At 45.5% G+C, this 21,297-nt stretch overlaps 1 protein-coding gene across 1 annotated transcript in view; it reads right to left on the bottom strand.

The window, feature by feature from the left end:
* LOC129821662 (calpain-9-like) overlaps window positions 1–17,894 on the bottom strand; it is a 31,636-nt gene extending 13,742 nt beyond the window's left edge. Inside the window, exons 1-7 of the mRNA XM_055879260.1 lie at window positions 17,697–17,894; window positions 14,749–14,769; window positions 13,103–13,172; window positions 11,353–11,471; window positions 4,051–4,184; window positions 3,705–3,876; window positions 3,363–3,446 (exon numbers count right to left, since the gene is read on the bottom strand). Coding sequence (XP_055735235.1) covers window positions 3,363–3,446; window positions 3,705–3,876; window positions 4,051–4,184; window positions 11,353–11,471; window positions 13,103–13,172; window positions 14,749–14,769; window positions 17,697–17,894 — 798 coding nt within the window. The remainder of the gene's footprint in view (window positions 1–3,362; window positions 3,447–3,704; window positions 3,877–4,050; window positions 4,185–11,352; window positions 11,472–13,102; window positions 13,173–14,748; window positions 14,770–17,696) is intronic.
* Between the last annotated feature and the right edge of the window lie 3,403 nt (window positions 17,895–21,297).

Here is a 21,297-nt window from a genome sequence, read left to right as displayed (position 1 = left end):
ACAAAAGGAACACCTACGTGAGAATGCTATTCATTGACTACAGCTCAGCATTCAACACCATAGTGCCCTAAAAGCTCATCACTAAGCTAAGGACCCTGGGACTAAACACCTCCCTCTGCAACTGGATCCTGGACTTCTTGACGGGCCGCCCCCAGGTGGTAAGGGTAGGGAACAACACATCCTCCACGCTGATCCTCAACACGGGTGCCCCTCAGGGGAGTGTGCTCAGTTCCCTCCTGTACTCCCTGTTCACTCATGACTGCATGGCCAAACACGACTCCAACAGCATCATCAAGTTTTCCGATGACACAACAGTGGTAGGCCTGCAATGTCTGACTGTCTCGCTCTCCTTGAGCAAAGGCCTACTCGTCTCGCACACATGATGATGCAAACACAGACGCACTAAAATTCCAATCCAATCTTGGCTGAAATTAATTTCCCAGAGGGCCTCCCGAGTGGCGCAGTGGTCTAAGGCACTGCATCGCAGTGCTAGCTGTGCCACTAGAGATTCTGGGTTTGAGTCCAGGCTCTGTCGCAGCCGGCCTAGCCCGGGAGACCCATGGGGCAGCGCACAATTGGCCCAGCGTCGTCTGGGTATGGGGAGGGTTTGGCCCACAAGGTCTCGTACTCCAGGATCAGAAAATGCTTACAAGAAACAAACAGATGAAGACAGATGTTGTCGGGAAAAAAAAGACGAGAAAAATACCATCGTTTTTTTCTCTGAAATAGCTAGCGAGCTAACTCGGCTACTCACCATACACATTTGAGTCATCACTATTAAAATAGTTATTTTATGTTATTGAGTAGGAATATACCTTTGTTTATTTTAATGAAATTATTAATACAACAATAGAAATCTTTATTATTTTGTAATAAATGTAAGGTATTTTTACACGTTGCAATAAAGTTAACTACAGTAGAAGCTCACCTTTTGTTTGTTTTACTAGGTATTGAGTGCTAAGTAAGTATATGGCAATTGCTCATAGGTAACTTTTTATGTAGGTAACGTACTATGTAGGCACACAATAATTACAAGTAAGTACCCCTCAAGATACATTTAATTTGAACTATCTAAATCCTGTGTAACAGCTAGTAATTACATTGTACTGAGGCAGATATTACATGCACTCTGTGTTTATCCTCTCACTTGGATGTCGCTTCCAGAAGTTTTCAAATGAAAGCCAGGCTGTTAGGATAGGTAGTGTACTTCACAAGTACACATTCATTACAAGTAAGTTATCCTCAAGATACACAGGATTTAGCTCGTTAAAAGGAAGTGTAACACCTAGTAATTACATTACACTCTTTGGTGTACTAGTGGGTTTATTCTCCAACTTGGATGGCAAGGATGTTAATCTTGTCATAATGGCAACATACACATTATAAGTAATATCTTTATTATGATCTTGGATGACACCCGTATGGTAGTCGATGAGGTTCACCTATATTTGATCTGTTTTTGTAAAGCAGGAGACAAAGGGCTGTGAGACAGAGTTTTAATCTTAGACACAAGAAAAGTGGGATGTAGACGGAGGGTGCTGGGCAACAGAAGACGAACAGCAGTGGGGCTAAGGATTTCAGAGATGGGGAAAGCGCCGATAAAGTGGGGGGAATGTTTACGGGACTCCACCCTGATGGGCAGATCCCGAGTGGAGAGCCATACCCTCTGCCGGAGACGACAGCAGGGGTCCGGTGGCGCGGATACCTGGAGGTGGTCTTAAGAAGAGCGGGCCGGGCTCTCTTCCGGGTACGAACACCTGGGCCGAGGGTAAGCTGACGTCTTCTTGCTCAGGGAAGAGCGGAGACTGGTAACACAAGGAACACTCGAAGGGCAAGAGACCAGTGGCCGAGCAGGGAAGGGTGTTGCGGGCGTACTCCACCCACACAAGTTGCTGGCTCCAGGTGGTGGGGTTGGCGGAGACGAGGCAACGAAGAGTCGTCTCCAGGTCCTGATTGGCTCGCTCCGACTGGCCATTAGATTAAGGATGAAACCGGAGGACAGGCTGTCCAATGACCCAATCAGGGTGCAGAATGACTTCCAGGACCTGGACGAGAACTGAGGACCACGATCGGAGACCATGTCGACCGGAGGTCCATGGTAACGGAAGACGTGCTGGGCCGTCTCCTTGGCTGAGGGCAAGTTGGGAAGGGGAATGAAATGTGCGGCTTTGGAAAACTTTGGTAAAATTGAACCGAGTAAATAACAGAGCACAACGAGCCTGCCTTGAGTTGAGGCGTTTGGCGGTATGAAGATATTCTAGATTCTTATGGTCGGTCCACACTAAGAATGGGTGTTCCGCCCCTTCAAGCCAGTGCCTACACTCCTCAAGGGCCACCTTGACCGCAAGAAGTTCCCAACTACGAACGTCACAGTTCCTCTCAGCGTAATTAAGGCGATGGGACAGGAAAGCGCAGGGATACAACTTTTGGTCCTGGGCAGAACGTTGGGATAGAACGGCCTCCACTCCAACGTCCAAAGCATCGACCTCCACCACGAACTGACGGGACGGGTCCTGATGGATTAGGATGGGGGAACTGGTGAAACGATCATTATTTTTACTGTGATGTCATTGAGGCCCCGGTAGTCGATACACGGACGCAGGGTTTTGTCAGTTTTTTCCACAAAGAAGAACCCTGCGTCGGCAGTCGATTCAGAAGGCCTTGGTCTCTGGGCCAGACAGAGAATAAAGCCACTCCCCGAGGCGGTGTGGTGCCCCGGAGGAGATCAATGGAGCAATTGTCGGGACGATGCGGCGGAAGGGATGTGGCACGAGCCTTGTTGAATACCTCCCGGAGGTTCTGGTACTCTGCGGGATCGGCGGAGAGATCCGAGGCTTTTCCCAAGCCCGCAGTAGGATGTCTCGGGGGAGGCTGCACCGCCTTAACACAATGTGCAGAACGGGCTCCAACACAGGATAGAACCAGTAGCCCAGTCAAAACCACAGGAACATGAGGAGATTTAAATTAGTAGAAACTGTAAAGAGGCAGAAGGACACCCAGTGCATCTATCCACAAGCGATTACAACCTTGTGACAGTTGGTACTGAATTGGATGCAGCTGAGAAGAATCATTAGTGAATTTCGTGGAAACTTGCCCATTTGTAACAAGCATGGTAAGAAGCATTTGTTGTTACACCTCTGTAATTACAGACTGCAATTACCACCAGTAATTACAATTAACTACAATACTTGTTACAGTGTAATTACACATGTAATTAAACTGTAATAATGATCCCTTAAAATGTAGTGTTACTGGAAACGGAAACAATTATGTGAGCAAAGTGCAAAGATGTTCTCTCCAAAATGAGAAAGTGGATTCTTTTCTGATGACTTTAGCTTGGTGAAGCACAGTATGATTCATACCGTGTCAGTGTCTGTGATGGCGTAGGCATGGCCCTTCACCAGTCCCTCTGCAGTCACTGTGCCTATCTCACGATAGTTACTAGCCTGTGGAGATACAAAGCACATAGAACCCACCACAGGTGCTGCATACACAGTGAGAATCACACTTGCCATCACAATAGCTATTGACGAAGGAGAGGTGTGAGGAAGGTATGTAGCTATGTTGGTACAGCATTCATCATAAACGTCTATAAGTCATACATGTGCCATGGGTGTCTGTGTGATTTGTCTGTGAGTGTGTGAATGCCTTCTTGCCTATGTGTGTGTGCATGCGTTAAGGTGTGTATGTGTGTGTCTGTGTACCTGTATGAAGCAGCTGAGCAGGCTGCCACGGGACAGGGCAGCAGAGAGGGCTCTCCACATGACCCTTGGGGTGCGTGAGGAGACAGGGAGGGAGTAGGCTATGCCGCCTGTGAAGTCCTCCATCGCCTCAGAGATATTACCCCCCTTCAGACTGCCATACGACCCGATCAGCCTGTGGTGTGGTAGAAGGATTGAGGAATGAGGGAGCTAAAGGGAGGTGATATTTTCACACACAGCCAGACACACAAACACTAAAATTATGTAAGACATTGCAAGGACGCATGCACGCACACATACATAAACACACACACACAGACACAGACAGACGCATATGCTGGTGACTGACTTGGCATAGGCTTTCTCCACCAGGGCGCTCCAGTACTCGTTGCGGGTACAGGAGTAGCTGAAGAGCAGGCGGCCCTCGCGTACAGGTAGCCTGTCATCCACTACCACCTCCACCCACTCACCATACTGCCAGAACTACACGGGGGTGGGGGGGGGGGGGGGGGGGTTATGGATGGAGAGGGAGGTAAGAAGGGAGGGAGAGGGGGGCATAAAGAGGGTGGACAGGGAGGGAGGGAGGGAGGAAGGATGAGGCATAAGGAGGAGGATGTAGGGAGAGAGAGGGAGGGAGGAAGGAAAAGGGGAGAGAGGAGGAGAAAAAGGGGAAGGAGAGAGACATTTACATTTGATGTATTTCAAAATGTTTTCTGTTAAATGGGACATTAAGAACTTTAATATACTGTGAGTCTCAGAGTCATGGCTGAAGAAGGACACATCTAGCTGTTTTTTCTACGTTTTGACAGAACAGCAGAGTCCGGTAAGATCGGGGGGGTGTCTCTTTCTTTTACAGGATTTAAAAAAATTATTACTCCCTTTTTCTCCCCAATTTTCGTGATTACTGTCTTGTCTCATCACTGCAACTCTCCAATGGGCTCGGGAGAGGCGAAGGTAAAGTCATATGTCCTACGAAACATGCCCCGCCAAACCACACTTCTTTACACCCGCCCGCTTAACCCGAAAGCCAGCCACACCAAATGTGTTGGAGGAAACACCGTTCAACTGACGACCGAAGTCAGCCTGCACGCGCACGGCCAGCCACAAGGAGTCGCTAGAGCACAATGAGCCAAGTAAAGCACCCACGGCCTAACCCTCCCCTAACCTGGACGACGCTGGGCCAATTGTGTGTTGCCCTATGGGACTCCCCATCACGGCCGGTTGTGTCACAGCCTGGTATCGAATCCGGGTCTGTAGTGAGGCCTTAGGCCGCTGTGCCACTCGGGAGGCCAGTGTGACTCGTTATTAACAACAACTGGTGTGCAATCTCTAATATTAAGGAAGTCTTGAGGTTCTGCTAGCCAGAGTTAAAATACCTCATGATAAGCTGTAGACCATACTATCTTCCAAGAGAGTTTCCATCTGTATTTTTCGTAGCTGTCTATTTACCACCACAATCCAATGCTGGGATTAAGACTCAATGAGCTGTATAGGGCCATAAGCAAACAAGAAAATGCTAATCCAGAGGTGGCGCTCCTCGTGGCCGGTAATTTTAATGCAGGAAAACTTAAATAAATGTGACCTTATTTCTACCAGCATATCACCTGTGCTTCTAGAGGGAAAAAACTGTAGATCACCTTTACTCCACACACAGAGACGCATACAAAGCTCTCCCCCAACCTCCATTTGGCAAATCGGACCATAACTCTATCCTGCTGATTCCAGGTTACAAGAAAAACTCAAACAGGAAGTGGCAGTGATGCGCTCAATACAGAAGTGGTCCGATGAAGCGGATGCTAAGCTACAGGACTGTTTTGCTAGCACAGACTGGAATATGTTCTGGGATTTATCCGATGGCATTGGGAGGTTTACCACATCAGTCACCGGCCTCATTAGTAAGTGTATCAATGACGTTGTCCCCACAGTGACCATACGTAAATATCCCAAACAGAAGCCATGGATTACAGGCAATATCCGCACTGAGCTAAAGGCTAGAGCTGCCGCTTTCAAGGAGCGGGACACTTTAGACACTTAACCAGGACGCATACTCAGAGCATGCGCTGAGCAGCTGGCAAGTCTCTTCACTGACATTTTCAACCTCTCTCTGACCCAGTCTGTAATACCTGCACGTTTCAAGCAAATCAACATAGTCCCTGTGCCTAAGTACGCCCAGGTAACATGTCTAAATAACTACCGCCCCGTAGCGCTCACATCTGTAGCCATAAAATGCTTTGAAAGGCTGGTCATGGCTCAATCTCTATAGCACTACACACTGCCCTTTCCCACCTGGACAAAAGGAACACCTACATTAGAATGCTGTTCAATGCTGTTCAAATGCTGTTCATTTCAAAGCACTTCATGGCTACCGACGTGAGTGCTACGGGGCGTTAGTCATTTAGGCAGGTTTCCTTCACTTTCTTGGGCACTGGGACTATGGTGGTCTGCTTGACACATGTAGGTATTACAGACTCGGTCAGGGAGAGGTTGAAAATGTCAGTGAAGACACTTGCCAGTTGGTCCGTGCATGCTTTGAGTACACGTCCTGGTAATCCGTCTGGCCCCGCGGCCTTGTGAATATTGACCTGTTTAAAGTTCTTGTGCACATCGACTACGGAGAGCGTGACCACACAGTCATCCGGAACAGCTGGTGCTTTCATACATGCTTCAGTGTTGCTTGCCTGAAAGCGAGCATAAAAGGCATTTAGCTCGTTTGGTAGGCTCACGTCACCGGGCAGCTTGTGGCTGGGTTTCCCTTTGTAGTCCATAATAGTTTGCGAGCCCTGCCACATCCGACGAGCATCAGAGCCGGTGTAGTAGGATTTAATATTAGTCCTGTATTGACGCTTTGCCTGTTTGATGGTTCGTCTGAGGGCATAGCAGGATTTCTTATAAATGTCCGGATTAGTGTACCACTCCTTGAAAGCTTTAGCTCTAGCCTTTAGCTTGGCGTGGCTATTGCCTGTAATCCATGGCTTCTGATTGGGATATGTACGTACGGTCACTGTGGGGACAACGTTGTCGATGCACTTATTGATGAAGCCGGTGACTGAGGTGGTATACTCCTCAGGAGGCTGAAAAGATTTGGCATGGGCCCTCAGATCCTCAAAAAGTTCTACACCCAGGGCCTCCCGGGTGGCGCAGTGGTCTAGAGCACTGCATCGCAGTGCTAGCTGCGCCACCAGAGTCTCTGGGTTCGCGCCCAGGCTCTGTCGCAGCCGGCCGTGACCGGGAGGTCCGTGGGGCGATGCACAATTGGGCTAGCGTCGTTCGGGTTACGGAGGGTTTGGCCGGTAGGGATATCCTTGTCTCATCGCGCTCCAGCGACTCCTGTGGCGGGCCGGGCGCAGTGCGTGCTAACCAAGGGGGCCAGGTGCACAGTGTTTCCTCCGACACATTGGTGCGGCTGACTTCCGGGTTGGAGGCGCGCTGTGTTAAGAAGCAGTGTGGCTTGGTTGGGTTGTGCTTCGGAGGACGCGTGGCTTTCGACCTTCGTCTCTCCCGAGCCCGTACAGGAGTTGTAGAGATGAGACAAGATAGTAATTACTAGCGATTGGATACCACGAAAATTGGGGAGAAAAGGGGATAAAAAAATTACAAAAATAAAATAAAAAATAAAAAAGTTCTACACCTGCACCATTGAGAGCATCTTGACTAGCTCCATCGCTGCTTGGTATGGCAACTGCTCAGCATCTGACCGCAAGGCACTTGAGCCAAACTCCCTGCCATCCAGGACCTCTATACCAGGCGGTGTCAGAGGAAATCCCTAAAAAGACTCCAGCCACCCAGTCATAGACTGTTCTCTCTGCTACTGCATGGAAAGCGGTGAACAGATAATAAAATGTCTACCCGGACAATTTACATTGATTTATTATTAATTGTTTTGCAATAACTCCCTTGCACTGGCTCTATGCACACTCACTATACTCTACCCACACACTCATACATACTACACTGACATACACACACACACAGATATATACTCACACACAGAAAACACACACACACACGCATAGTGATGCCACACACACACACACACCACACAAACTCACACATAGGCACACTACATACGCAGCTGCTACTCTGTTTATTATATATCCTAGTCACTTTTACCCTTACCCACATGAACATACTGTATTACCTCAACTACCCCCTGCATATTGGCTCGGTACTGGTACTCTTTTGTCTATAGCCTCGTTTGTCACGGCATTCTAGAGAAGAAGATGAGGACCAAGGTGCAGCGTCGTGTGTGTTCATATTTAATTCAGTAACCGAACACTTAAACACGAAAATGACAAAAAGAATAACCGAAACAGTTCTGTCTGGTACAGATACGAAACAGAAAACAACTACCCACAAACACTGGTTGGAACAGGTTACCTAAGTATGGCTCCCAATCAGAAACAACGATAGACAGCTGCCTCTGATTGGGAACCACACCAGGCCAAACACATAGAAACACAACAACATAGAAAAAAGAACATAGACTGCCCACCCTAGTCACACCCTGGCCTAACCAAAATAGAGAATAAAAAGCAGCTCTATAGCCAGGGCGTGACATCATTATTATTTGTATTGTATTACTATTTTCTGTGATACTATTTCCTGATTGCCTAGTCACTTAACCCTACCCACATGTATATACTGTATTACCTCAACTAAACTACAGTACCTCGTACCCCCTGCACATTGACTTGGTACTGGGTACCCCTTGTATATAGCCTTGTTATTGTGTTACTATTTCCATTATTATTGATTTTTTTTGTCTTATATTTGGGCTAGTAAGTAAGTATTTCACTGGAAAGTCTACACCTGTTGTATTCGGTGCATGTGACCAATAAAATGTTATTTGGGGGGGGGGGGGGAGACACACACACACTATGAGGTCTAGATTAAAAGTCCTCATGGCTATAAGGGGATCAGCTGGAGAAAAACACTGGGCTGTGTGTGTGTGCGTGTGTGCATACGTGCATACGTGTGTCCCAGTGTAGTAGCTACCTACAAGTCTGTACTACACTCCCAACATAACCCCTCCAGGTCTACTCATATGTATCCCCCCCTTCCTTCTGTCCAACGCGTAAAGTCATGCCACACATACTTCCCCAGAGAAACCCACGAAGCCATAACTCACGATCACGATGACGTTTTAATGTTTTAGGTCGACCAATATTATTACTACATGATAATAAGTTCGGAATCCAGATAACATATTTTTTAATTAAACAAACCAAGTAACAGTTTCAGTAATCAATATTTTTAACCTGGACATTTTTAATGATCATAAAAGAATGAGCCCAACAGCAATCACTCTGGATTTTTAATTGCCTATAGGATGACATTTTATTTCTCAGATGACATCAGCTAAACGAACATCATTTATACAGGATTATGAGTTTGGAATCCATATAACATCTTTTTTTATTAAACAAACCATGTAACATATACTGAGCGTACGAAACATTAGGAACACCTTCCTAATATTGAGCTGCACTCCCGTTTGCCCTCAGAACAGCCTCAATTCGCCGGGGCGTGGACTCTACAAGGTGTAAAAAGCGCTCCACAGAGATGCTAGGCCGTGTTGACTCCAATGATTCCCACAGTGGGTTTCCTTTGGGTGGTGGACCCAATTTTTTTTTTAAATTCTTGCTACACACGTTAAACCGTTAAATCATTCAAATTGATTTTTCATTTGATTTACACAACATGCCTACCACTTTGAAGAAGCAAAATATTTTTTTGTGTGAAACAAGCAAGAAATAAGACAAAAAACTGAAAACTTGAGCGTGCATAACTATTCACCCCCCCCCCAAAAAAAGTAAATACTTCGTAGAGCCACCTTTTGCAGCTGCAAGTCTCTTGGGGTATGTCTCTATAAGCTTGGCACATCTAGCCACTGGGATTTTTGCCCATTCTTCAAGGCAAAACTGCTCCAGCTCCTTCGATTCTGATGGGTTCCGCTGGTGTTCAGCAATCTTTAAGTCATACCACAGATTCTCAATTGAATTGAGGTCTGGGCTTTGACTAGGCCATTCCAAGAAATTTCAATGTTTCCCCTTAAACCACTCAAGTGTTGCTTTAGCAGTATGCTTAGGGTCATTGTCCTGCTGGAAGTTGAACCTCCGTCCCAGTCTCAAATCTCTGGAAGACTGAAACAGATTTCCCTCATGAATTTCCCCGTATTTAGCACCATCCATCATTCCTTCAATTCTGACCTGTTTCCTAGTCCCTGCCGATGAAAAACATCCCCACAGCATGATGCTGCCTCCACCATGCTTCACTGTGGGAATGGTGTTCTTGTGGTGATGAGAGGTGTTGGGTTTGCGCCAGACATAGCGTTTTCCTTGATGGCCAAAAGCTCAATTTTAGCCTCATCTGACCAGAGTACCTTCTTCCATATGTTTGGGGAGTCTCCCACATGCCTTGTGGCAAACATCATTATTTTCTTTATTCAATGGATTTTTTTCTGGCCACTCTTCCATAAAGCCCAGCTCTGTGGAGTGTACGGCTTAAAGTGGTGCTATGGGCAGATACTCCAATCTCTGCTGTGGAGCTTCGCAGCTCCTTCAAGGTTATCTTTGGTCTCTTTGTTTCCTCTCTGATTAATGCCCTCCTTGCCTGCTCCCTGAGTTTTAGTGGGCGGCCCTCTTTTGGCAGGTTTTTTGTGGTGCCATACTCTTTCCATGTTTTAATAATGTATTTAATGGTGTTCTGTGTGATGTTCAAAGATTCTGATATTTTTTTATAACCCAACCCTGATCTGTACTTCTCCACAACTTTGTCCCTAACCTGTTTGGAGAGCTCCTTGGTCTTCATGGTGCCCCTTGCTTAGTGGTGGTGCCCCTTGCTTAGTGCTGTTGCAGACGCTGGGGCTTTCAGAACAGGTGTATATATACACTGAGATCATGTGACAGATCATATGACACTTAGATTGCACACAGGTGGACTTTAACTAATTATGTCACTTCTGAAGGTAATTGGTTGCACCAGATTTTATTTAGGGGCGTCATAGCAAAGGGGGTGAATACATACGCACGTACTATTTTTACGTTTAGAATTTCTTTGCATGTTTTTGAAACAAGTCAAGTTTTTCATTTCACTTCACCAATTTGGACTATTTTGTGTATGTCCATTACATGAAATCCAAATAAAGTACATTCAAATTACAGGTTGTAATGCAACAAAATAAGAAAAATGCCAAGGGGGATGAATACTTTTGCAAGGCACTGTATATCTCTGAAAAAAAAGTTGGAGCTGATGAAAAAAAAGTTGGAGCTGATTTGCTGGAGTTTTTATAGTCATATATGTCCAACTATTAAAAAATACAAATCACCCACTGGCCAAATTCGGTACACGGGACGGACGCCAGTTGGGGAACCCTGATCTAGTTACACCACCTCCTCCTATAACACACACTCTCTGTCATAACACACTAACACACTCCTCTGTTCTCTCATTCCCTCTGTTCCCTTGAGGACTCTTTCATTCCACCTCTCCATCTCTACTACTATTCTCAGTCCCACCTTTGCTTCTCTTGCTCTTTTCCAAGACCTGCTACTCTAATAAGACAGTAAGGGACATTCTCATTGCATTCACAAAAAGTAAGTATGCAGAACACATGTACACAGCAAACTCATGAACCCTCCCCACGTCTTACCATGAAGTGGAAGATGCCAGCATAGGATTCTGTCAGGCTCTGATTAGGTGGTACCACTTTGACAAAGAGATTGGGGTGCATGGTAAGGCAGGACAGGGCAGCCAGAAGCCAACAGTCACCTATTAGAAAAAGAAAGAGGCAATATGCATCTTAACTATTGTTATGATATGGGGTTTAGGTTAGTTTTAGCAAACAGTTTGGCAACACACTACCAGGTTGTCACTTCCACACTCCATCCCCAGGCAGCAGCAGCAACCAGGTCAAGGGCATTGCTCTGCCAGGAAGCCTTTATAAGCACATCAACTGCAGGCAATTATGGTGATCGCCAGCTGGCAGAGCCTGAGTTACTGATAAATCAGGAAATCAGATTTTGCGTGTCCATTTAAATCCTGTGTAAATACAGTATACTTCATAATGGCCTGTCAGCTTGAAACTTTTTAGGCTCATCAACAACAATACCATGATGAACCGTGTTAAGTTTGGCATTGACCGCAGCCGGCCGCGACCGGGAGGTCCGTGGGGCGACGCACAATTGGCATAGCGTCGTCCGGGGTAGGGAGGGTTTGGCCGGTAGGGATATCCTTGTCTCATCGCGCTCCAGCGACTCCTGTGGCGGGCCGGGCGCGGTGCGCGCCAGCCAAGGGGGCCAGGTACACGGTGTTTCCTCCGACACATTGGTGCGGCTGGCTTCCGGGTTGGAGGCGCGCTGTGTTAAGAAGCAGTACGGCTGGTTGGGTTGTGCTTCGGAGGACGCATGGCTTTCGACCTTCGTCTCTCCCGAGCCCGTACGGGAGTTGTAGCGAAGAGACAAGGTAGTAATTACTAGCGATTGGATACCACGAAAATTGGGGAGAAAATGGGATAAAAAAAAATAAATAAATAAATAAATAAAAAGTTTGGCATTGACGTCTTAAAATACACTGAGTGTAGCAACATTAGGAACACCGTCCTAATATTGAGTTGCACCCCCATTTTCGCTTTCATAACAGCCTGAATTAGTCGGGCATGGATTCTACGTGTGGAAAGTGCTCTACAGAGATGCTGACCCATGTTGACTCCAACACTGGGCGAAAAGGGTCAGTATCAGGGGATAACTTTATCTATATATTTATGGATATTTTGAAGTTTTTTATTATTAGTTGTACTTGTTTGACAGTTTTAATGCAATGCTAGGAGCTAGTAACACATTTTGTCGCACCCACTATAACACCTGCTAAACTGTGTACGCGACCGACAATTTTTTTTTGTTTTTTTATGAATTAAAAACTTTGATCTACCAGCACCATCACCCACTGTCACAGGACACCAACACCCACTTCTCCCAAGGCGGCTCAACTGACCCTGTCCCTATGCTCAACTTACCCCATACCCGGAATAAGTTGTGCCAAGAGACCACTTTTTTTTGGACAAGCTATGTTTTCAAAACTGCTATGTTTACATGAATTCTGATTATTTCCAGGGATACACAACATCCTGAAATATATGTAGATGTCTTTGTTAGAAAGAATACTATATTTCCCTTGACATCAAGGCTGTATCACAACCGGCCGTCATTGGGAGTCCCATAGGGAGGCGCACAATTGGCCCAGAGTCATCCGGTTTTGGCCGGTGTAGGCCGTCATTGTAAATAAGAATTTGGTCTTAATTGACTTGTCTAATTAAAAAAACGTTAAGTGTTAAGTGTCTACGTGTTACCGAAATGATACCCCATCCTATGATGTTTAAAATACATCCACACACACACACTTACCCAGCTGGCCCTGGCAGATATCGGTGGTGCACGTCGTGTCCTCCACAAACACCGCATTGGCACTGATCTCCTGCAGAGTGTGAGACAAGGGGCAGAGTTCAAGACTACAGTTTACCCCACAGCATATATTGCCGTTTAGTCTGAGGGAATGTGAAACCAATACAACACTAATTTCCACATAACAGTTGACTGGATGATGACAAGGCAATGTTACTGATGTAAACTGCCTCACACAAGTCTCATGGCTTCTCATGGCTTCTCATGGCTTCTCATGGCTTCTCGTCATTCCATCTCTGTTCTGCTTTTAGAGATCCTGTCCAGCAGTTTGGTTCAGACTCAGTGTCTGGTCTGTAAATTCACTCTATTCTCTCAACATACTCTGTCCGTTATGCCCGTTCTCTCTCTTCTCTCTGAACATGCTCCAGCAGATCAATCTATCTTTCTCAAAACTAGACCACACCTGACAGTGAGCAGCGTTGCCATGTTCGTGGTTTTCTAGCAAATTGGGCCACATTGAAAATGTCGTCGTGGGTGAAAATGTCATGGGTTGCGGGTTTTTGGGCTATTCTAAATACCTTACGAAAAAGATTGCGGTCAGAGTGCAGTATTACTGCAGTATGCTGCAAATACTGCGTCCAAAATAACATTTTTTAGAGTTTAGAGTGCGGTATAAAGGCAGTGCACTACAGTTATTCTACAATTACTGCGTCCAAAATACCACAGTCGACTAGTTACTGCACTTTAACTGCAGTTTCAAAACGGCTATCTTTTTTTGTAAGGGCTGCGGCTGCCATCGCATTAATCTTTTTTATTATCTATTCATTTCACTGTGACCTGCTGCTAACTATCAGGCAGTGAGGCTGTTGCTGAGTGAGTGAGTGGTGGCTCGGAGGGAGCTTCATATAGTCATTGGAAGGGAAGGGCAGGCCGGAGGGGTGTGCATGTGTGTGTAGTACTGTTGAGCAGCTGAGTCACATCAGTGAGAGGAGAACGCACATCATGACAGGTGATGTGAAATTTGACAGCGAACAGCACTAGATAGCTACATACTTCTCCCTCAAAAGTATTCTTGGTCTCATTCTTTGCAACCTAACCACCCCCAGTCCTACCAATCATTACAGCCAACACAGCAAGGGAGAGAAACTGATCATGAATAATCCAACAGTTTCAGAGAGAGAGAGGGAGAGAGAGAGAGTCGAACAATGTGCTTTCTCTCTGGTTATGTAGCAAGCTAGCTAACATTGGCCAGAAAGCTGAAGTCAGATGAGAGAGAGGGCGATGCGCAGTGGCGCAGAAGTGAGGACAGAGGAACCGATTTAGCACGCTAGTTTACTGGCTAGACACGATTCTACTGTCTGAATGCCAGGTAAATTGGGCAAAATATGGGAGAAAATATTGCAAAGACTGGGAAAGAGAACAGGTATAACGGAATGGATTACGTGCATCCCAGGAGATGACAGAAAAGTTTACTGTAGGCATTGCAAATCAGAAATGTGAGTCCACGACGCCGATCTTATTTCTCATGCACAGACGGAGAAACAAGAGAAATGCGGCTCCATTTTTTTAATGCAAGAACATTGTTTGACACAGGAACTATACTGAACAAACATATAAACGGAACAATTTCAACTATTTTAAGGGCTTACAGACAGAAGTACTCCTCTGTTTCACCAGCGGTCCAGGTGGCTGGTCTCAGATGATGAAGAAGCCGGATGTGTAGGTCCTGGACTGGCGTGGTAACACATGGTCTGCAGTCTGAGGTCGGATTCTCTAAAATTACTTTGGAGACAGCTAATGATAGAGGAATTAACATTCAATTCCCTGGCAACAGCTCTGGTGGATGTTCCTGCAGTCAGCATGCTAGTTTCACGCTCCCTGAAAAAATGGAGACATTTGTGGTATTGTGTTGTGTGACAACACTGCACATTTTAGAGTGGCCTTTTATTGCCTATAATCTGAGATGTGTTGTTGAAGACATTGCAAAGATAGGAATCAATATCCACAGAACAAAATGCACAGTGCTCATAAATGCAGTTATAGGGCCTGCAGTGCATGAATAACTAATAAAGGACATTGGGAATGAATCTTACTTGTTCATTATTAATGAAAGTACTGACGTCACAACCAAGAGGCAACTGTGTGTGGTGATAAGATACCACAGCAAGAAACTCTCTCAAATCATAAGCACATTTGGAGGAATGATCAACATTCCAGCTGGTGATTCACTGACCATTGAAAATACTTATTTTCCCCCATAATTTGCAAATAAATTCATTAAAAATCCTACAATGTGATTTTCTGGATTTTCTTTTCTCATTTTATCTGTCATAGTTGAAGTGTACCTATGATGAAAATTACAGGCCTCTCTCATCTTTTTAAGTGGGAGAACTTGCACAATTGGTGACTGACTAAATACTTTTTTGCCCCACTGTATATACCACCATCGATGTTGGTGAAGCCCTCTGAAGATATTGCAACTCTGACACCAGATGGCTTGCAATCAGCGAGTGTGTCAATCAAGTACTGTCACGGTATGATGAGCTGAAACTGCACTTTCAGATCACCAAAGACAGTGAGAGAAACTATGCTGCAGAGCTACTTTACCTGTAAAGTCTCATTACCACTGACCCAGGCAACCCTGTGTACCTCGAGTTTCTGCGGCCAATCGTGGAAGCGTTGAACAGGATCAACAAACGTTTCCCAGCTAAATTCAGCCAATCCGCCACCAGAGTCTCTGGGTTCGCGCCCAGGCTCTGTCGCAGCCGGCCGCGACCGGGAGGTCCGTGGGGCGACGCACAATTGGGCTAGCGTCGTCCGGGTTAGGGTGGGTTTAGCCGGTAGGGATATCCTTGTCTCATCGCGCTCCAGCGACTCCTGTGGCGGCCGGGCGCAGTGCGCGCTAACCAAGGGAGCAGGTGCACGGTGTTTCCTCCGACACATTGGTGCGGCTGGCTTCCGGGTTGGAGGCGCGCTGTGTTAAAGAAGCAGTGCGGCTAGGTTGGGTTGTGCTTCGGAGGACGCATGGCTTTCGACCTTCGTCTCTCCCGAGCCCGTACGGGAGTTGTAGCGATGAGACAAGATAGTAATTACTAGCGATTGGATACCACGAAAATTGGGGAGAAAAGGGGATAAAATTAAAAGAAAAAATAATAATAATAAATTCAGCCAATCCAGGAAAACTCATATCTGATCTAATGACCTTCTACTGCTCTCTTGTGGAACGAGTCATGATGCAACAAGAACACCACACCTGGAGTGAACTCATGGAATTAGACTTAACAGATGAGCATCGCCTGCCGCTCGAGGCTGTGGACTTTCGGGGTTCAGTTCCACCAGAGGAATAGACCCACAAATGGTACAGGACATGAAACCCAGTGCATAGACCACATGGTTGTTCTGATAAGGGAGATCAAGAAGAGACTTCCAGGTTAACATCAAACAACTGGAGGCACTCGAGTCTCTCTCATCCTGAGCATTGTGCTCAATGGCGTCAAGCCACGTCTAGATGCTCTCTCCTTCTTCCCTCTCTTCAAAAGGAGATCCTGGAAAGGCTGACCAACAGTGGAGTGAACCCCACTCAATAACAGACCAACAAAGGAGGCAGTAAAATAGAAGGTTTAGGCTAGAGGTTAGGTTAGACACACTGATGCTGTGGGGGAGAAAGATTTACAGGAACTTGGACATTTTGCTCTCTCTCCGTGCTTTCTTTGCCATTCATCAACGCTGCTGTTGAACGTGCCTTCTCCCAGGTGGCATCGATCCAAAAAAACAAGCTGAGAAACAGAATGCAGGAAAGATGTCTCGAGAACATCATGAGAGTCTGAGCCCACATACGAAGGAACGTCAGCAAGGATACTCATTGTTCACCGCTGACATCTACTCAGCACAACAGGCTGAGGTAAACGGGGACAAACCTCTTATCTAAAAGAAGAGCGGAAACAGACTGTAAATAGTTACATTTGATGTGAATAGTTTGGATCGGTGGAACAAAAACAAACAGACAGAGTGGCAGTTCACAGCAGGAGGAGAGCGCTCTGGATACCGGCAGGGAGTTTGCTGAACACAAGAGAAAAGCAGGGTGAGCAACTTTTATACGCGTTATTTGCGAGTCGACACACAGAGACACTTCCTTCAGTCACCTGTCTGTAAAGTCTCATTATACCCCTGTTTCTCAAACTCCTCCCTCATTATCTCTCTGTCTGTTGCTCTACTCTCTGTTGAGCAACATATGGGGAATGGCAGCAGCAATTTGTATGGGGATCACCCCATCCTCTATGGAGGGCTACTATCAACCCAGCACTGCTGTTTTGGTGAGTACTTATCTCTGAACCAATAACAAAGGGAGAAATGCAAAGAACAAGGTAAAGCAAATTGACCATAAGTATTTAGATTGTCATTATGAAGACACCTATTGGATAAATGTGAGACGCAATTCATAATGTCAACATAAAAATTATAACATAGGCTCCAGATATCCATAAAATGATCATGACTATCACGAGTAAGAAGTTGGACTATTGCAATATAGAAGTATGTTTTTGAGCGTGACTATATGACTGGCAATCATGTAAACACCGATAGGACGGTAGCCTACCTTGGGTCGCAGCCACTTGATCTCCTTTTTGGGGTCTGGGTCGGTAGGCATGCCGATGGAGCTCTGGTCCGGGGCGAAGGTTGTGTCAGAGAACAGCGAACCGGATTTAACGCACGCATCTAGGAGAGCTACATAGTCCTGGCCCCAACATTTTACCGGGTTGGCAATGGATCCAGGTGTGACCTGCTGAGTCTCCATTTTCAACGGTAAAATTGAGACGAATTTGACAAAAATAGGCCTAGCAAATAAAGTCAGATTGAACCAACAGTCCTATCTCGATTTGTTCGTCTAAGCTCCGTTTTGGGGAATTGTGCAACAAACCAATCCAGTTCTTAAATACACGGATAGGCCTACCCACCCACTTACTCGAACCATCTGGGAGAGGTATGCAGAGCCTCCGGGAAGTTAGTCAGCTGGAGTCGGGGTAATGACACGGTACCAGGATCTTACTTAGAACTCTATTGTTAATCGTCCATTTGCATCATTTCCCGTGGTTAAATTAATCCCATGTCGATTAAATGTGTGATGGCCTATAACCACTGTTTATTAAAACGTCAAGGTATTGTTTTCTCACACACGCACATATTCCTCTTCCTCCTTTAAAACACATTATTTCACAATTCTTCTTCCACACATTGCCTGTATTTAGTTAAAACGGTCCTCTCCATCAAGCCAGTCATGTGGGGTCTCTGATATGAGCGCCTTTTCGCAGTGCCCGACTGCAATCGATAGTAGGCTACTAAATGTTGTCACTATAGAGGGCAGTCTGTCTCTACTAGATGGGCGAAAGGGAAGTGGAGTTGAGGCCCATACAATTTTGAAGCACTACAAATGCCAAGAGACAACAAAGCGGGAAAAGTGATATAATCCGCAAATGTTACTAGCCTAAAATGGACAAGGAGAGATATATGCCTACGAATTAGTCTATACCGTTTTTTCTTTCCATATATTACTATAGCCTTTGTTCATATATAGGCCTACATGCAGGAACTGATCAGGTAGCCTATAGCATCACAGTCAGCACCACACCGGGGGTGGGGGGGAATGCATGGAGCAGGTGATAAGGGGCTTAGTGGGGCATTTTAGGAGGAAGGAACTGTAGAAAAATGGGGAAGGGGGAGGATGAAAGGAGAAGAGGGATACATTTGGTACGGGTAAAATAACAGTTCAAATTTGGTTCAAATTCAGATGTTGAATTTCAGATGACTCAATACAGTGCAATACCTGTAAAGCTATCTCTCCGGGTTGAAAGTATACAGACCCCTGTGCTGTATTTGTTTTTTAGTGGAAAGAGAAACAGAGAGGAGTACCCCATCCTGGTACATGTGTATTATGTCTCCTGGGCCCAGCCTGGGCTCGACCACTGCTGTCACACTAACTCACCTCATACAGAAAACTCAGTCAGCTGAACCAGAATAGGCTCTATGCATTATACTGCCCCCCACACTCTATTTTACTTCCTAACTGGTTGCTGACTTGTTTTTATTATTAGCTTACTAGCTAGACAACTGTCGTCGATGCATTTCTGACTGAAATAGTTCGCAATGACTACGTTTAAATTACAGCCCCGCGAAGGAGGTGCTAATGAACATTGTTCAGTGCCTCTGTGTTCAGTTTCTCCAAAATGTAATGGTATTATGAGCGTCCAGTTTCCCGGTCGATGTAGAACTCAGAAAGGGTGGTTGGTGGCAGTATGTTGTGACAAATTTACAGTCACCAAACACACAAAGGTGTGTAGTACACATTTCGTCGAGAGTGACTTGGTTGAGGGAAAAATGGGGGGGCGACAATACCTAAAAAGGGGTGTTGGTCCTACAGTCTTCTCGTGGAACTGGCACATTCAAAAGAGACCTGGTGTTTGGGAAAGAAGACTGAAACCTCCTGCCCCGACTGAGAAGGATGTAGTAGTACAAGGTGCGCTGCCTACGAACTGTGCCGTCTCTTGATCCGGTCCAGACCCATGATTACTGTGCAGTCCCTGAACCCGCAGCCCTGGACATGGCCCTAATGGCAAACCATGAGCACGTAAGAGAAATTGAGGAGCTTCGAGCTAAGCTGGAGAAACTGTTCGCCCAACACGGCTTTGGTCTACAGCGATTTGCTGGTTCTGATGAGGATATACGTTTTTACACAAGGTACAGTAATGATTTATTATTATCCAGTATTATTATTGTTTATTATTTACTATTATTATTCCGAAGTCCATCTTACCTTTAAGAACATGTTCATTATTATTTAGGGGCGGAAAGTAGTCTAGTGGTTAGTGTTGGGCCAGTAACCGAAAGGTTGCTGGATTGAATCCCCGAGCTGACAAGGTGCAAAATCTGTCATTCTGCCCCTGAACAAGGCAGTTAACCCACTGTTCCCTGGTAGGCCGTCATTGTAAATAAGAAATTGTTCTTAACTGACTTGCCTATTTAACTAAAGGTAAAATAATAACAAATGTAAAACTAGACTAGCATAAGTAGGAACATTGAATGTATATTGGCTTTACATTAGTTTTCAGTTAACCCCCCAAAATGCTCCCAGGTCGTTGCTGCAAATAAGATTTGGCTCTTAGTCCATTAACCAAGATTTTTTTTTTTTTAACAAATTCAATGCTGTGAATTACAGTACGAATTGCAGTAACAAGAAAAACAGGCTACAATAGCGGCTAGGTCATGTCTAGTGCTACTTGATGCTTAGAGAAGATGGGCAATAACAGTAATGAGCTTTTTTGGTATTCAAATACTCTGGGTCCATCTTCAGATTTGCAAACTACACCCACCTGATGGCCTTCTGGCACTTGATTGAGCGGGCAGCAGAGACCAAGTTAATAAGAGTCACACGCACCAATCCATCTGAAACAAGTGTTACTGGAAGAAAACTAGTAAGGGACAACTTCATTAAATACAGTACTTAATAGAGAATATTATTTGATCTTACTGTAATTGTTAAACATTGTTTACTTTTTGTGTTATGGACCGAATGTAAGGACTATATTGTACATGTCACGCCCTGACCTTAGTTCCTTTTTTATGTCTCTATTTTGGTTTGGTCAGGGCGTGAGTTGGGGTGGCCATTCTATGTTTTGTGTTCTATGTTTTCTATTTCTGTGTGTTTGGTTGGGTGTGGTTCTCAATCAGAGGCAGCTGTCTATCGTTGTCTCTGATTGAGAACCATACTTAGGTAGCCTTTTTCCACCTGTGTTTTGTGGGTAGTTGTTTTCTGTTTTGTGTTGCTGCACCTTACAGGACTGTTTCGTTTTCGTTCATTCTCTTTGTTGTTTTGTTCAGTTTTTTTGAATACATTTACATGAACACTTACCACGCTGCGCTTTGGTCCGACTACTCTTCATCCGAAGACGAATATCGTTACAGTACTAAAACGGTTTTCTTTATGTTCAGACACTGCCATCAATCGACGAGTTCTTCTTGTTTATGACTCATCTTTCGCTGCATCTGAAGCAGAAGGATTTGGCCCATCGGTTCAGCCTCCACCAATCGACAGTGAGACAGATTATGATCTCTTGGGCCAACTTCCTCTACTGTCTGCTTGGATCAGCACGGATATGGGTCCCCAAGGAAACCATCAAAGCCCACCTGAGTTCAAGGACTATCCA

The sequence above is a fragment of the Salvelinus fontinalis genome, chromosome 24 (assembly GCF_029448725.1).
Source record: "Salvelinus fontinalis isolate EN_2023a chromosome 24, ASM2944872v1, whole genome shotgun sequence".
In the NCBI taxonomy this organism is placed as follows: Eukaryota; Metazoa; Chordata; class Actinopteri; order Salmoniformes; family Salmonidae; genus Salvelinus; species Salvelinus fontinalis.
The sequence above is the reverse complement of the archived record's forward strand: the minus strand, read 5'-3'. Positions and strand labels throughout refer to the sequence as shown.